General features: G+C 50.5%; 2 protein-coding genes across 12 annotated transcripts in view; one reads left to right on the top strand and one right to left on the bottom strand.

Annotated features, from left to right (window-relative positions):
• Positions 1 to 6,282: 6,282 nt before the first annotated feature.
• Positions 6,283 to 15,930, bottom strand: ZNF488 (zinc finger protein 488). 7 transcript variants are annotated; one of them, XM_082408694.1, is made up of 3 exons: positions 13,201 to 15,930; positions 8,722 to 9,534; positions 6,283 to 8,620 (listed from the first exon to the last, which is right to left on the bottom strand). In XM_082408694.1, exon 3 carries the CDS (start codon positions 8,477 to 8,479, stop codon positions 7,505 to 7,507), a length of 975 nt encoding a protein of 324 aa, XP_082264820.1. In that variant the 5' UTR covers positions 8,480 to 8,620; positions 8,722 to 9,534; positions 13,201 to 15,930; the 3' UTR covers positions 6,283 to 7,504. The 7 variants fall into 7 exon arrangements, with proteins under 7 accessions (XP_082264820.1, XP_082264818.1, XP_082264821.1 ...); XM_082408692.1 differs by having other exon boundaries at positions 8,722 to 13,316; positions 15,757 to 15,930; XM_082408695.1 differs by having other exon boundaries at positions 15,757 to 15,930.
• Positions 15,931 to 15,954: 24 nt separating this feature from the next.
• LOC309636299 (anthrax toxin receptor-like) overlaps positions 15,955 to 17,351 on the top strand; it is a 43,513-nt gene continuing 42,116 nt past the window's right edge. For all 5 annotated transcript variants that reach the window (XM_082408678.1, XM_082408677.1, XM_082408689.1 and 2 more), the window contains exon 1: positions 15,955 to 16,533. The gene's annotated coding sequence lies outside the window, so the exon portion shown is untranslated. The remainder of the gene's footprint in view (positions 16,534 to 17,351) is intronic.

Genomic DNA, 17,351 nt, shown 5'->3' with positions numbered 1-17,351 from the left:
TATATATACACACAGCTATGTGATGATTACCTAAATCAAACAATGGTTTCTTCTAGATGGTAGCATTTGGGGTGATGTTTTAAGTTTCTTATTTATAATTTCTCTTTTTCTTAAATCCTTATAATTAGCATATATCATTATTTTCAAATGCAGCCGTCATTATTCCAAAAATATAGTAAATAAGATAAAATAAATTATATAACTGACTCACTACCTATACCTTAGTGATCATTAGTGGTTGTTCATTTTTTTACGGGTTTTCCTTTCACATCTTTTGGATTTCCTTGATTTGCACCACTGGTGTTTCCTGCAGCTTAATTTGTTTAAGGTGTCCCATAGGCACTGTGGGGTCACAGATGGCAAATACCCTGGTGGGTCTTAAACAGGGGAAGGGGCGGAGCAGTTTAGGGTGGGTGACATACACAGATCTCTCTTCTGAGCTTCACACCACATGGACATCCATTATTACCATCTCCACCAGAGTCAGCTCCGCCCAGAGCCTTAGACAGGATCAGTTATTCACTGGCAGTCACACATCTAGCACAGTGGATGTTTGCCCTCCTTTAGGCCACCAGCATTTGCACCCCCTTTGGGTGTTCAGAGAATTGCTCCCCATATGAACCTGTGGGAAACAGACTTACTCAGAAGCAGAGAGGTGGTTAGGAGCTCAGGTTCCAGCTTGAGCCTGCCCAGATAGGAAGGTCAGCCCTGCCACTTCCAGACTGTGTGACTCTGGGCAACTTACTTACTTCACATCTCTGTGCCTCAGTTTCCTCATCCATGTGATGGACGAGATAATAGCACCTTTGGGGCTGTGTAGATTGAATGATTAATCTAGTGCTTGGCCAATGTCAGCTCTAACCATTCCCCATGAAATCAGATGTCCTGGACGCTCACTTTTCCAGCTCCCTGGCTGTGGGGTATGGACATGTGGTCCTGCCTGGGCCAACCCAGATGCCCCTGTGCAGGACATTTTTTTTTTCTTTTTTGGAGCAAGTGACCCAGGGAAGCTTGGTAGCAGCAATGGCCAGATGTCCAGTGTGCAGGGTAGCATGGTCATGCCCCCACTTATCAGGGGCAGAAGCAGCACCTTCCAGAGGTGGTTCCCCTGCCTGACCACAGCTGAGGTCCTGCTGAGTAGCTCCTTGCTTCTGCCTACTATTCAGCCTGGGCCCCCTGCTTGCCCACCCAACACTGGGTGCAGCCCTGGCTCCTCTCAAGATATCCTTTTCCGCTTCAACCAGCCACAGACTTTGCTTTCTTACAATGAACTGCACCGTCCATCCCCTCTGCCTTGTCTTGAGGTCCTGACTCGGTACCTAAATCCCCGCCACAGCCTCCTGCCCCATTTCTGTGTTCCGGCCTGTAGCCAGGGCCACTGCTCTGCCATGCAACTTTCTCCCATGTCCCCCTGCTTGAGGACCCCACTGATGTGCTGTGAGAGGGGCTGGACCAGGCCACCACCCCCTTTCCCAAGGTATCCCCAGCCACAGACAGACTGGACTTTCACCATCAGGATCCTTGCTGGAGACTTGACCCAGCTCTCAGGCCATGCTGGAGCACCAGAGGGTAGGACCCCAGCTCTTCTCCCATCTCACTCACCCTCCTGCTTCCTGTGTGCTTGCATCTGCCAAACAGCCCAACACGAAGCAGACGGCCCCGTTTGTGTGTCAGTGAGGGTCATCGCCACCCACACAGCTTTAATGCAATGAAAGGATACAACTTGGAAAGAAAAAGGATACAGCCCGAATCACAGCTGTGGGCAAAGAAACCTGCCTCCAAGGTCCCCAGTGGAGAGCACTCAACTCACACTTCCTGGTTTCTATAGGATTAGCTGCCTAAGGACCTCCTTGCTACCTTGCAGATCAGGGTGGCTGGCAGTGAAAATAGCCTCCTAATCCAAGCAGCTTAGAATAGCAAGGGTATCAGAGGCTACTGGCTTCCTGTCTCCTGCTCCAGGAAAACATAAGATGACTGGGGAAGAAAAAGTTACATTTAAAGAACAAGAACGGCTACCCTCCTTCCAGAAGGCACTGTCTCCCCAGCGCCCATTCAAAATCGCTTTCCCAAAATTCTTCTTTTCTAGGACGCGGCACAAATCAAAACACATTGGAGAATAATTTGTTTTTAAAATAAAAGTTTTATTATATGGATTTCATATCTTACTATATGATGTTTGGACCTCACACATGACTACTACAAAAAACATAAACAAAATTATACATATAGGCAGGGCATGTAAAACCCCTTCTCTGAAAAGAAGTGGCCTGCAGGGGAGGCATGCTGCCACCAGGGGGCGGCAGCACCTCCCAAGGAAAGAAAGGCTGGGAGGTTTACCTTAGGACAACGCCTGCTGACTTTCACCCCTCTATAGGGTCTCTCCCTGTGTCTAGAGGAACAGGGCAGTACTGTGAGGTTAGCAGGGCCAGGCCCACCACCCAGCTGGTTCAAAGGCTGGGAGCATAACAGAGTTAGGGGTCTCCAGCTGGTGGTTCCTGCCCCTCCCCACGCCACCACCACTAACGTGCTTCCTTAAGTCCATGCCATTTTGGCCATCAGTTTTTTAGAGACAATTCCACATACGGTCCTGATTTCTGGCCTCTCTTGAGAGCTGCACTTGGCCTGGCACTAAGGATCCTTCACCTAGGACACATGAGCTCCAGGTGTCAGGACGACCCTCACCTCCTCTTCCCTCCACACCCCCCAAGCCCAGTGGGCTACACATACTTTCATCAACATAATTATATAGTTTTTTGAGTAGAATCTGTGGTCTAAGATTCAGGAATTGGCCAGAAGTAGATATGGACCTAGGACTCTGGCCTTGTTAAGGTTTTACTTCTCTTCCAGATAAAAGCAGAAAGAAAAGCAAATCTTGGTTAAAATTGAGAACTAAAATGGATCTGAATTCAGAATGTCTCATTTTAGCCTCATTAGCACATTTGGGGGACTTTTAGAAATCTTAATGGAATGGCTGCTGTTTGGGAGGTCACATATTGAGATATAATTTGCTATTTTTCCAGCCACTATAGGTATTTTCTCTTCCATTGTCCAAAAAGCAAGCCAAGACTTTCTGTTTATTGGCTCAGTGGCTCCTGTGTTACCTGCCTAATGATGGTATTGCCAGAAAACCACCAGGGCTGAGATCCTGGGAGAAGATCCAGAGCACGTTGGAGGATAGAGGCAAAGACACCAACACAGCATGGGGATGCTGCTTGATGCCAAGAGAGGGTATTCTTAGGTGGGAGGTGCTGGGGAATGTTCTGCAAACTGGAGAGACTGAGGTGGGGGTGGGGATTTTAAAAAGACAGACTGCCTGTCCTACCAGAATAGGATTATGGTAGAGAACAGATTAAATTAGATATAGAGAATTTAAGGAATGTGGTGATCCTTACGCCAGAATTGTCAAGTAAAATTCATACCTGCTGATGTGATGTTCTGTGGCAACATCATCTGCCAACTCTTAACTGGGATGGAAGGTGGCAGAGAGAGAGTGGGCAAAGTCATGATTAAAAGTGACTGATCTCCAGTCGTTACAGGAGGGTAGGAGAGAAAAGGGACGAGACAGGCTTCAACTGCCATGGGGACTTTGGGAAGGCAGCCTGGTGACAAGTAGGAACTGCCACATTAATAAACTGTAAGTCATCACCTCCATGAGTCATCTTGGCGTCTGTCGATTTGAATGGCTACAAAGCAACTTGCATCTACATCAATTTTTACCAAAATGAACTCCACCTTAAAAAGTTGACTTGGGAGATGTTTTCTTGTGCTTCTTCATAAAATTAATTAACTTTAATTTTTTTTTCAAAATGTCTCTCCTGCTTATGAATGACACGGTCACTATTAGTAATCATTCTGTTTGCAGCCATAGCCGAGGTTCCCAGAGGAGTGTGGGTGGGCCAGGGAAGACACACCAGTGTAGACATCTCAGGGGTCCTAGCCTTGACCTCACCACCTCTTGCTCTGCATCGCTTTGCCCGTCAGCTCACCGTGGACCTCAATGCTCACTGCTATAAAGTCAGGGTATGGACTAGAAAGGTAGAATCCCTTTCAATTCTAAATTTCTATTGTTTTAGTATAGTGCACTTATGCCTGTCAAACTGATTTCAAAGAAATTATAGAGCAATCCAACAAGTCAGAGGAGAACAGCTGTGCATCCATTTTAACAGATGTCAAAACCCTTGTGTGAAGCTGGTTTGTCAGGAATGAGGCCAGAACCAGGCATCTCGTTCATTCTTCCCACAAAGGTCTGTCGAATGCCTGCTATTTGCCTACATTGCTCTAGCTGCTGGGGATACAGCAGTGAACAAAACAGCAAAAATCCCTTATGGAACTTACATTCTAGGGATGGGAAATACAAGAAACAAGAGAAATCAGTAAAAAGAGTAAGCAAAACAGTGAAAAGTGCTCAAGAGAAGGACAATAGAAAATGTTGGGGAGGGGAGGAAGGGTGCAAGTTGAAACTGTAGACAGGGAGTCAATGCCTGTCTTAAGTCCCAGTTTTTTCATCATCCACAATGCCACACAACCTGGCTGGGCTGAGCAGACGCATGGCAGGCTGGGAAGGATGTGAGCACAAGTGGGCAGTCCTGGGGTCTTATTCTTGTACTGCTTCTCCAGAACCCATGGTCTTAGGAAAGTCAGCTGACCTCTTGGAGTTCAGTTTCTTCCGTAGTAAAATGGGAATTAAGTATCTACCTCCTGTGGGACTTCTCTGGTGGCGCAGTGGTTGGGAGTCTGCCTGCCAATGCAAGGGATGGGGGTTCAAGCCCTGGTCTGGGAAGATCCCACATGCCGCGGAGCAACTAAGCCCGTGTGCCACAACTACTGAGCCTGCGCTCTAGAGCCCGCGTGCCGCAACTACTGAGCCCACGTGCCACAACTACTGAAGCCCATGTGCACCTAGAGCCCGTCCTCCGCAACAAGAGAAGCCACCACAATGAGAAGCCCGCGCACCGCAACAAAGGGTAGCCCCCACTCACCGCAACTAGAGAAAGCCCACGCACAGCAATGAAGACCCAACACAGCCAAAAATTTAAAATTAATTAATTAATTAATTTAAAAAAGTGTATCTACCTCCTGGGCATGTCATGTGGATTAAATGGCATAACGTACATCAGTGCACGGTGTGGAGTCTCAGATCCCAACCCCATGAGGTGCCCTCTCCTGGGGACGGCAGGAGAGGGAGGCTCCCCAAAGCTTCAGCCCCCTTCTGGGCACAGCCTCCCGGTGGGCAAATTGTAGCCCCACGCAGCTCCCAAAGGGACCCGGCCGGCAGGGCTCCTCACCTCCTTCAGGGAGGGTGGGGCCTCCAAGCCTCCCTGTAGAAATGGGGGTCCTTCCTTGGTGCCTCTGGGGAGCACTGCTGCTTCCTTCCAGATGCAGAGGAAAAGGCTCAGGGGGTCCATCTCCTCTCCTCCAGCCCACTTTTCCTGCTGCAGCCAGAGGCCCCCTGGAAGGGTTTCTTGGAGCCAGCCCTCCAGGGCCCTGGTCCGAACTCCTTTCCTTCGATGCCTTCCTATGTCTCCATCTCAGAGGCCCACCTCCCCACTAAGTCTGCCCCACCTGGGCCTTGGAGCAGCCTCAGACACTACAGCTCAGGACCACCTTCCCCCCAGCACTGCCCTCCCTGTCTGAATCACCAGCTCCTGCTGGACTCTGAGGCTCAGCTCACATCCCCACCCCTCAGGAGGCCTCCAGGGGTACCCTCCTCCCCTACCCACAGGTCTGACTTGGGCATGCCCCCCGATGTGCCCAGCACCCTGGCACAGGCCTCTGTTCTGCATCTGTCGCACTGCACCCTAATCGTCTCACACCCTGAACAAGGACTATGTTCGACTCACACAGTGGGTCGAACTCACGGTGCCCCCAGCAGGACCTGGCACACAATCTGGCACAGCACGGGTGCCCAGGGAGGCCAAGAAATGAACGAATATACCGCTGGCTGTGGAGAATGGGTGGGAGGTGGGGGGAGTGGGAGAGAGAGGGGCAGGTGTGGGCTGGGCCAGGGGGGACATGCAGCTGCCTTGGGCAAGGTGGGAGCCTGCCGTGGAGATGGAAAGGGGAAGCGGAGTCTGCGGGTGTTTGGATGGCTGGCTCGCTGCTGGCTGAGACCCCTACCAGCTCCTTCCCACCCGCAAGCCTGAGCTCTGTGACCGAGGCCCCAGTGGAGGGGTTGGAAACTGCAGGTCAAATGAACAAATCTTGAAAGTGAGGTGGAAACCACTCAAAAGAACTGCAGTGACTTGAAAGAAATTCCAACAAAGGGCTTTCACACAGACTGGCTTGTGTTACAGCAGAGTTTATGATCTGAGGTTTGCATTGTTAGGAATAAGGACAAATGTAGATAAACAGCGTAGGTACTGAAACTCAACATGCATCAGATAATAAACGGAACCCAGAACTCTCCCAGTCTTCACAATGTCTCAAGGCTTAAGGTTTTGTGCATGCTCACCTCCTGAGAGTTAAGGGGTGTGTGTGCGTGTATGTGTGCATGTATGCATTGTTTCATTTTCCCATTTTCACGTATTTAGAATGTGAAGAACCAGGGACCAGGTGTTGGTTGAATTATTGGTCCCAATTCCGCCGGCCCCTGTAGGATTATACACTCACTCATGACTTCCCCGTTGGCCATATGCACACCTCACCCCTTAACTTTGGGCTTGGCCATCTACTTGTATTGGCCAAGGGGACATTAGTGGAAGCGAGCCAAGCAGAGGCTTGAGTTGTGCTTGGGTATTTGGACTTGTCCTACTGTGCTCTTGGCGTAACCATGAGAGAAGCACGACTGGGTAGCCCAACAGTCCTGAGAGAAAAAGCAACCTTGGAGCCAAGCTCAGCCAAGCCCAGCTCAACCCCAGCCAACCCACAGGCCCATGACTGAGAAACAGGGGCTCTGCATTGTTTGCCACTGAAATTTTGTCACTTAACGATAGTTGACTAATCTGGATCATGCTAATAGTACTGTTTACTCTGTGATGACACTGCCGGGCACATGCTGGCCATTTCCCACACGTCTTTCCATACAATCCTGACAACATCCCTCAGACACAGGTGTCACCATCTCCATTTTGCAGAGAAGAACGCCGGGACTCAGATAGTTAGAGCAATTTGCCCAGGCTCAGGGCCAGTATGTGAAAGGGCCAAGATCCCAATCCAGGTCTGTCTGCCTCCAAAGCCCACGCTGGGTGCCAGACTTGCTTCCACATGGAGCAAGAGTTACAGTGACGGGAGCAGAGCCCTCACTCTTGAAAATGTCAGAAACACTTGATGCCTATTCGTCACCACACCCTGCCATTAGCAAAGCGCATCATTTCACGACTTTACTTCCTTTAAAGCACATCCTGGGGGCGGGTTGACTTTTTCCAATTATGACTGAGCTGTTCATCCTCAAATGCCCAAGGAGACAGCCCTGCGGACAACTGTGACCAGTCTTTTCGGAGGAAGGCCCCGTGAGCCATCTCAGTCTCACGACTGAGTGCTGGACGCCCTTGTTCCAAACCACCTGTTAACTGTGAGAAGTCATGTGCCGGGAGAGATGGTGGCGCTCGCGGAAGTACTCGTGGCAAACGGGGCACGTGAGGGCCTCTTCTCTCAGCCTCTTAGAATGCAGGTCGGGCCCCACGTGCTCCTTTTTGTGGTGGGACCGCATGTGGAAGACCAGGTCGGAGGTCAGGCGGAAGGAGAGGTTGCATTTGGCGCACCAGTTCTGGGTGGACAGGCCCAGGGAGGTGAGCGTGGGGGGCAGCAGGGCCCAAGAGGCAGTGGAGGAGCACGACGGAGGTGTGGGTATCTGGGCCGTGGCATGCTTGAGGCACAGCATGGGGTCACCCAGGAAAGTGCCGCAGAGAGGAGCATTTGGTGGCACCATTTGCAGGTTCCAGAAATCACCCACCAAAATCTTGGACTTGGAAAGTCGACCCCAGCAAGTGACATCTACTGTGTTGATGAGTCCCAGCAACTCCCCCAGGGCGTCTACAGGTCCGCCTGCCTGGAAGACGGAGGCTGGCCCCGGTCTCCCTGCTGGACTCCTGGTGGGCTTGCTGAAGGCACTTCTCTGCTCCCCGCGGGCTCCACCAGGCCACACTGAGAAGCAGGTGATGCTAGCCAGGTCCCTGGAGATGTCCAGGGCCAGCTGCTGGGGGCCAGGCTGGCCTGCAGAGCCACTGTGCACCCTCTCCTGGGCCTGCCTGCCCCCAAGCCTCTTCTTGAGCCGAGGCACCTCCATGAAGGCGCTCTGCCTCTGTTCCCAGCAAGCCTTCCAGGGCATCAGCTTTCCCAGCCTGAGCTTGCCCGGGGCTGCTGACAGCGCCATCTCGGCACAGGCCTCATCCCGGCCACCGCTGCCCGGGGCAGCCTCAGAGCCCAGGCAGTTTGTTTTCTCCAGCAGCACTGGCTTGCGGCCCCAGCCCTGCTCGGGTTCACTAAGCCGCCATCTGTTTTCAGCTGAAGGGCTCCGCAGAGCTCCCTTCCCGGCAGCCATGGGGACCGCAGGGCCTGGGCCAGCTGAGCAAGGTGGATGCTCCAACAGCTGTCAGTCTCCGAGGCTTCTGGGCCCGGGGAGGGGCCGTGAGACGGAAGGGCTCCCCTGGTGCTTGGGTCGGCACACTCGGACCACAGGGCTCTGCAGAGAGAGGAAGCAGAAGGCAGTGAGAAGTGCGCTCTCCACTCGGGGACGTACAGGAGCACGCAGGTTGTAGGAACTTACAGAAAGCCTTCTCTCACCTGGGACCTCGGCGTCTCAGGGCAAGTGCTGAGAGGAGCATGAACTTGGGGCAGACAAGTGTCCATGTGAGCCCAGGCTCTGCCAATCCTCAGCTGTGTGATGTTAGACAAGCAGCCCTTCTAATTAATCTTGGCTAACTTGGCAAGAGACAGTTTTTGTCCTTTGCATCCAAAGAACCCTGACTACTACAAATGCAGCGACTCATCCTGACTCAGAGCACAATGCTTTCACCTCCAGGACTCCATGGGGGGAAGGACCACAGCGCACAATGCTCCCACCCAGAGGCCAGGCTCAGTACTGCTCCCATCTGTCAACCTCCAGACAGCAGCTGCTATCTTCTGACAGCGACACAAGGCTTCTACCAGTCAGTCTGACTTGGTTGACAGCTCTAATATGTTTGCACCCTGATTTAAAGCACTTTTTGTTCCTTGCTGCTCAGTATGCTAATTTTTCTCCCAAATCATCAGAAATGCCAAGACACTACAAGCACTTGGAGACGGGAGTTGCTGCAGCACAGGTGACCAGAGGGTAAAAGCTGGACAGTAACATCCAGACGTGGCGGGTTGGGTCTGGAGCTGTTCCTGGTCCCTGCTCCCACACCTGGGGGCAGCCATCTCTCCACCAGGCCCTGCCCCTGCACCAAGTGTGGGTCTCCCTCTCCACTCTCCTGAAGTGATCACAATTGTTCTTCACACATTCATCCACTTGCTTTTCCTCGGCTCACCCATCAACTGTCAAATGTGCCAGCTGTGCCAACCTGCTGGGCATCACCTGGGGAACCAGCCTCGGCTTTGCCCTCGAGGTGCTCATGGCTGCAGGGGAGACACACAACGGCCATAAATGAGGTTGGCACCCAGGAGGAAAGGGAGACATCAGCACTTATGGGAAGACATTCATCCCTGCCCTTCCCTGACCTGCTCCACCAGCAAGTTCTTGAGGCTTGCAAACCCATCTTCAAGCACCCCCTCAGCTTGTGAGAGGTTTGCTGGACCACCCTCAGCTGAGTGTTCTGAGTTTTCATCATTAACAAATATGTCTCCTGAGCCCAGGAGGACCGTGAGGAGGGGACAGCTCCGCTCCTTCCTCACAGGAACACCACTTGAGTTCAACTTAGCTCCTTCCTCTTGCCCTGCCTCCTGCCCCACCTGTAAAAGGAAGCACAGGTGCCTGCCCTCCTTCTCACTACCTTGGCAACAGGAGTCTGTGACACATGTTTTGCATATGTCACCTCCTTCCATCTTCAACACACCTGGAGGGTCATCACCCTCTTTCACAGATGAGAAGGACCCAGGTCCTGCAATACTAAGCATCCTGCCCCACGTCTCCTGCAAGGATGAGGCACAGCTGGGACTGAAACCCAAGTGTGTGTCCCCAAGCCTGCTTTGGTTTCACTGGCCATGTCACCCTCCCAGAGCCCCCAGAGGTAAACACCAAGTCAACCACGTGACCCAAACACCAAATGAGGGCATGTTGAGGGTTTAGGTCTCCTTTTCCTGCCTTCTCTCCGACTTCTCCCAAGCTTTTACCCCATCAAAAAGTCAAATTCTTTGTCTAACCTCTGAGCTTTAAACAGCTCCTGAGGAAACACATGCCAGCCCTACCTTTCAGCCCATTCCTGTGTGAGCCTGGTCTCGAGCTTTGTCAACCTGAAAGGACTTACAAGACCGGCCACCAGGGAGAGCTGAGCCTCTCCTAACATCCTTTCCAAACTGAGTCCTCAAAGGGGATGCCACTGACATCAGAGATTAGTGCCCGCCAATGTTCCTTGAAGAGGAAGAGGCAGTCACATCACTCCACCAGCTGACCCTGAGATGTCCTTCCCACCTCTCTCAGCCTCGAATTCCCATCACCTAGGATTGGGCTTAATTATCTCCACAGTCCTTTCCAGATCTAACAGTGTATGACTCCAACTGGGATGAAACCACTTCTCCCCCTTTGTCAAAGAATAACTGGTCTGCTTGAAGCCCTGATGCTGAGCTTCCGTGAGCTCACAAAGACACACGCACACCCAGGGACACTCATACCCTCACATACACACACACTTTCACAACACATACACACTCACAATCTCATATACACACACTCATATACACATACACTCACATACAGTCACATACATTCACGTACACTCAAACACATACACATACTATCACACACTCAAATGCACATACACCGTCACACAAACTCCCCCTTTCTCTCGCTCTCTCACTCTCTGTCTCTCACTGTTCTCCAGATGACAGTTTAGAACCACCTGATGTATCCCACGCCTGGGCAGGAGGCTGCCCTGCTGACCCTGGTCCAGCTGCACCCCTGCATCCCTCTGCACACAGCCCTGCTGCACTACCCTCACAGCTTAGGCAACCTTGTCCAACCACAGCCATGTAGACCCCATTGACAGAACTGTCCAGAGTGCCCTGAGCCACAGATGGGACAACCTTCTCAGCGGTAAAATTTGGAACATGTGGTCTTACTTCAGGATGGAATGTTTGCTAACAGGATGCTTCATGATATAAGTATGCAAGTCACCATTTATTGACTATGTAGGTGTCTACATGCCAGAGATGCCAAGAGCTTAACACACCTTATTTCATGGAGTTTTCAAAATAACCACGTGAGGTAATTTGCAGGTCTCAACCCAAATGTGTTCATCTCCAACCTGCAAGTGCCATATTGCTAAACTCTGTGCTGCTCCAGCTTATTGCAGATCTGGCCAACTGCTGAATCCACCCAAAATCGCTTCTGTCAATGCTATCATCCAAATCTTAATAATGATAACGAGAACAAGGAGGAGGGGGAAGAAAAGGAGGAGACCAAGGTACTGAACTGACAGGGGACATTAGCATGCTGCCCACCCTCCCTGAGGGTCACCACTCTCACATGCACCAGCACTGCTGGGTAAGATCACTCAGGCAATGCAAAGAATGTCCTACCAAACTCCATCTGGGGCCCCATCTAACCTCAGTCCACTCCATCTGCGACCATCACCAGATGGAAGTCTTTCAAATGGAAAATGATGTGAGTCTGCCGTGGCTTGTTCCTGGGGAGCCCTGCCAGCTCCTAATGCTCGCCTCCTCTTGTCAAGAGATTGCAAGCTCTTTCCCAGGGTCAACATCAGACTTTGAGCCTCATCCAGCTCCAGGCTACATGCACCTCTGCCATGGTCCTCAACTCCTCTCAAGTGACCTCTGCAGATGTGTGAGGTCATCTCTGGGTCACTCCTGGCCCTGGACAGTGAGTTCTGGGTCAGGAGACCACATGCACAGCTGCTCAGGGCTGCCTCTGTACCCCTTTCCTACATGGACCTACCAATGCCCTTTGCAACTGGAGGCTGGTTCTCTGTCCAGACAATCGCTGGGCAAAGCAGAGCTGCTCCCTCCTCTTTCTCCCTCCACAGACACCAGCGGTTCTGGTAGCAAGTGGATCTATGCAGCCCTTGTTCTTTTGCTCCCATCCAGTATTAAAAGACCTTTGCTGTCCTCCACTCCCTTCAATAGCCTCAGTTCATTCTGGGCTCTCACCCCCTGACACTATTTACTCATCCTTGTCGCTCTATTGTGTGTGTCCTGAGAAGGGACTCTTCTTGTCTTCCTTGGTTCTTTCAGTCTGAGCTCAGCAAGACAACCCTCTGAGTCACACAGACATCCTTCAGTACCACCCATGGTCTTCCTATTGAAAGAACCTGATTTCAATTCCAGGCTCTGAACCTTTTCCCAGCCTTTAGATGATCTTGGCAACCTTCTAAAACTGAGCTCCCCAAGCCAACAGGGTGTCTGACCATGTCCAATATTCCCTATCAATGGGGATACTTCTTCCTCGGGGTTCAGTCCTCCTGGGCCACCAACCATGACTCTGCTGACCAAAACATGAAGTTCTCTGAGAAATGACACCTCACCCACCCCATAGCATAAAAGCACTTGTTTCTCTGTTTATTATCTATTCCTAGATAATAGGAATCATTCCTTCATCTGTGAAGCACTGGCCACATTCTACCTTTTTGTTCATGTTCTAACCAGGCCGTCCCAGGAACCTTTCAGCTTCACATCCACATAGAGGTTAAGTGTGTGGGTTCTAGGGTCAGAATGCCTGGATCAAATATAGCTCTGCTCTTACCAATCACATGACCTTGGGCAAGGTGCTGATCTTCTCCCTGCCTCTGTTTTCTCATCATGGATCACCTTGGTGCCCACTTCATCAGGTGGTTGTGAAGATTAAATGGATTAACGTGTCTAGAGTGCTAAAGAGCCTGGCTCAATAAATGTTAGGTAGCATCAATTTATTATCGCACTAGTTCTGAAGGTTAGAGACAGCCTCAGGGTTGCCTACCCTCCATTCATGCCCCTCCAGGGACCAGCACACAAGAGTGTTTAACAAGTGGCCAAATGGCCTGGGCAGTTTCCTCCTTCCCCCTCCATTTACAGAAGAACTCTTTGCAAACAACTGAATGACAGCATGTTACTGAGATGTCTGCAGATACTTACCACCCCAAGTCAGCTGGTCAGCCTCCAGCTGTCCCAAGCTGCAGCTCAGAAACTAGGTCTTATTTAGTGACACCATCTACACCAACAGTGCCTTCCTGCGCTGCCTTCCTCTTCAGCTAAAACAAATGAGAACAGAAAAAAATCTCCTGTGCCCCAATTCTTTGGTTTCCCCAGACTCTGGAGATGCTTCTCACACCTTTTTGGAAGATTTCTAAGGATAATCATCCATCTACCTCTTCTACATGTGGATTGTGAGGTGCTGCGTCTTCCCGAAAAGGAAAACACACATGTTTTCTAGACATCCTCCTAGCCCTAGAACCCTGAGAAAATGAAAAATTGCGGAGTTGTCCAGGTCTTCCTGGAGGCTGGCTGGTGGTGCCATGAGGTGGGAAAGAGGACTTCCCAGCCAGCCCTCGAAGGCTCCATGTTCATCTATGCCCACATCCCTCTAGCAGCAATGCCTGCTATGTCCAAGGAAAACCAAATGCAGGATTCTCAGGATGTAGCCAGCTCCCAGGCCCACTGTGAGGTCAGCTGTGGCCCTAACACAACTTGGCCACATGGGCCAATTCCTGTGGCAGCCTTCAGAGGAAAAGGCCATGGTTTGTACAACAGACTACTCAGCCAGACTCTACAATAGTATCATTAGCTAGAAAGAAGAGATGCAGCCTATTGAAGAAGGAAAAAAAAATCTAAAAGCACTGCAGCTCAAGACATAGCCTTGAATCAAAAAAAAAAAAAAGATGTGATCATCTGTTTTAAAAAAAAGTTGTCATCTCCTATTTTTTGAAAAAGATATCTGCTAAGCAAAGCAGGCATGATGGTTCTAAATCATTGGAAAAGCGTGCCCTCCCCCTCCCCTCCCCAAATTCTAATACATGGGAAGTCAGTGGTTAAATGATGTGAAAGACAATTTAACTCTTCAATCCAGAGAACAGTCTCCCAAATCAAAGTGCCATGCTTATACCTATGAATGTGTCCAACGTTCTTTGATACAAAGTGGAAAAAAATTTCTTTCAATAAACACACTGAAATCCTCTTCCATCATTTTTAATTTTTGTTCAATTCTGTGTGATTTATCTATTGACAAATTTCCTTTTGCATATCAACCAAAAAGTTAAATAAGCTGAATTATCACTAAAAATCATAACAAACTCAAAGGACAGGTTAAATTAATTATAAGAACAAAAAGCTTCAAGTTTTGGGCAGTAATTTGCAGCTTTAAAACCAAACAAGTTTTCTTTTTCCAACTTAATATATATATTATGTATGTGTATGTGCGTGTTTGAACATACAGCTATACATGACATAAGAATATCATCAAATAATGAAATCATGTCTCTCTGATAAGATTATATTTTTAAGAAGCAGAAAATTGCTTTGCTATTTAATACTTTCTACTTTATTTCTCACAAATGAACCAGATTTGTTTTTCTATATTTCTTCACTTAGTGTGTATCTAAGACAATCTTTGATATGATGATGAAACATTTTCACTGTGTACACAAAAACATTAATTTCCAATACCACAATAATTGTTATAAAAAGTCTGAATCAGTTAACAGTAATTATGGAACCTAATTTTTGCACACCACCAGCATTGACAAGTATATACTTTAGAAATTTATAGTTAATTTCTTATTTCAACTCTCACCCAAATGTTTCACATGCAAAGCCCTGCCCTATTGTCTTCCCACAATTGCTCTCTGAGTCCCACCCTCACTCTCCCCACCAACCTAGCCTTGCACTGCCTCCACAGAAGGATGGTGTGGGCCCCCATGTTCCCTAAATGATCCTGCAAGATTTAGCTTCCTGGTGCTGTCTGTGTCTGTAACTAAAGGCAAAAGGCCAAGAAAAGGATTCATTCAATGCCTTGTCTCTAAAGCCAAGTACTTCTTTCAGCTCACACTGAAAACTCAGAGATTTACAACTTGATCCTTCATGTATTTTTCCCACAACAGGCACTGAACAGGTTACATGCCCAGATCTTTGGATATAATCTGTTGGAGAAAGGACCTGGGGCAAATGCATCGTTATTACCCTCGTGCCCAGTACAAGCCCTGGCTGAGAATAATGGAGCGGCACAGGGTGGGTGAATGGGTGGATGGATGAATTAAAAGAACTGCAGCCCAAAAAAGTTGACCTAGCAGAAAAAACAAAAATCCAAGGTGGAATTCTTGATGTGGGGAAGGAAAAAGGGAAGAAGCGGGGAGGAGAGAGAGAGGGAGAGAAGAAGAAAAAAGAGAGAAAGGGAAGGACAGGGGACGCAAGTAATAAAAAGATGGATAGGAAAAAGTGAGACAGATGAGAGAAAAATACAGAAGAGGCAAGGAGACAAAAGACAGAGGCAGAGGGCAGGGACAGGAGTAGCACGGGAGAAAAAAAAAAAAGAAAAGGAGCGATGGAGAAAGCTGGTGACAGAGGGAAGAGAAGAACCGGGCAGTCAAGGGCAGGACTGAGAACCTGCCCTGGGGAAAAGCCAGTAGAAATGAGATGACTCCCGACCCCCACGCCCACTCGCGGGTCCGTCCCGGGGGGCAGGACAGCGTGTCTCACCTCGGCTCTCGCGCGGCGCTGGGCGCTGGGGACGCGCTGGCAGCCCCGGCCGCCTCCAGGTCGGGGCAGTGACACGCGGGTCGGTACTTGGCGAGCGAGCCCTGGGGGGGCCGGCCAGACCCCGCCTTCCCGGGCTGCCCCCGCCTCTGGGGCGGGGCCTCGGGCACCGCCCCGTTCCTAGGGGCCCGCGGGCCTTGGGGGAGGGGCCTGTGAGTGGGCTGAACCCGCAGAAAGGGGCGCCTAGGAGACCCGCTTCCCGGACACCGCCCGCAGCAGATCTGGACGCCGGGGTGCACGCCGGCTCCGCGCCCACTCGGCTGGGCCCGGCCCTCCCGCGAGTCCAGCTCCGCAAACCCCGGCCCGCCGTCCCCGCTGGTTCAGGCCTAGCCCCGCGCCTCCCAGGCGCGGGACCGAGGAGGGTGCCCTGGCGCGGACCTGCCTTTGGAGGTGGCCCTCGGGCCACGGCGGAGGCTGCACTTGCCGCTGCTCACTCGCCCTGTGCGCCGCGACTTCTACCCTCTTGGGTCTCGGGGACCCGGGCAACAGCCTGGTTGTCAGTGCAGGTGTTCCGTGTCCTGCGACTGCAGATCCTCCGTGCTGCCCAGAGACCCCATCAGCGCGTTGGACTCTCCTTCCGCCTCCAGGCTGAGCGGCCACGCAAGCTCCATCTTTGTGGCGCACTGAGAAACTTCCAGACTTCACTGGAGCTGATCGTCGGCCTCTCGGCCTTTCCTGAGCCTCCTCAGTTCTGAAATGGCAGCATTGTGCCAAATAATGGTGAGTTCTGTGACTTCACAGAATGCAGAGGTGTCAGAGAACTTAACTACCCATGGAGGGTGGGACAGGTCAGGGCCTAAAGGGTGGGGACAGGAGGGAATGCCTTCTAAGTGACTACATTCATGCCAGGTCTTGGACTACCTAGGACATTTCCCTGTAGTGAGGGTGAGAGGAGATAGGAGTGGGGTCTCAGGTAACCAGAATTGTTGCAGTGGCAGCCAGGTGTAAGAGTCACATTGTTTGAGCCCAGAAGAGGGGCAGAGCAGGCTAGATAGGGGAGGAGAGAATCCTTGAGGGACTGAGAGGGAGCCCTGAGTCCCCGTTCCTTCCTTCCTTCCTTCAGTCACTCAGTAACTGTTCTGGATGCCCCTGAGAGGAGAGGGTGTGGAGACATAAGGAGACAAAGCTCTGTGCTCTTCCCAAAGGGTTGGGAGCATATATTACACAGATAAGATTGTAAAGGAACAAAATTATGATGAGTCTGAGGTGGGCAAAGTGAGATTCAGAACAGACATTAAAGCTCTGAGTAACGGTCCCCAAAACAAAAATTTTCTTCTGTGAAGAGAACCCATTAATGAATATGGACATGAGAGATCAAATCCCAAATGTGCAGCTCACTCAGCCTTAGTGAAATTATAGAATGTCTAGGACAAACCTTGAAAATAATCTGTCCACTTGGAATCCTGTATCTAACTGAACTGTTATTCAAGAGTGAACACAAAACAGAGATATTTTCGGAGGTACAAAGCCTAAGTTGAACACCCTCACAACCTTGGTAAAGGAACCACTAAAGAATGTATTTCAGAAGGAAGGAAACT

The sequence above is a fragment of the Balaenoptera borealis genome, assembly GCF_965194805.1.
Source record: "Balaenoptera borealis genome assembly, chromosome: 10".
NCBI classification, from domain to species: domain Eukaryota; kingdom Metazoa; phylum Chordata; class Mammalia; order Artiodactyla; family Balaenopteridae; genus Balaenoptera; species Balaenoptera borealis.
This window is presented reverse-complemented; position numbering and strand designations above follow the sequence as displayed.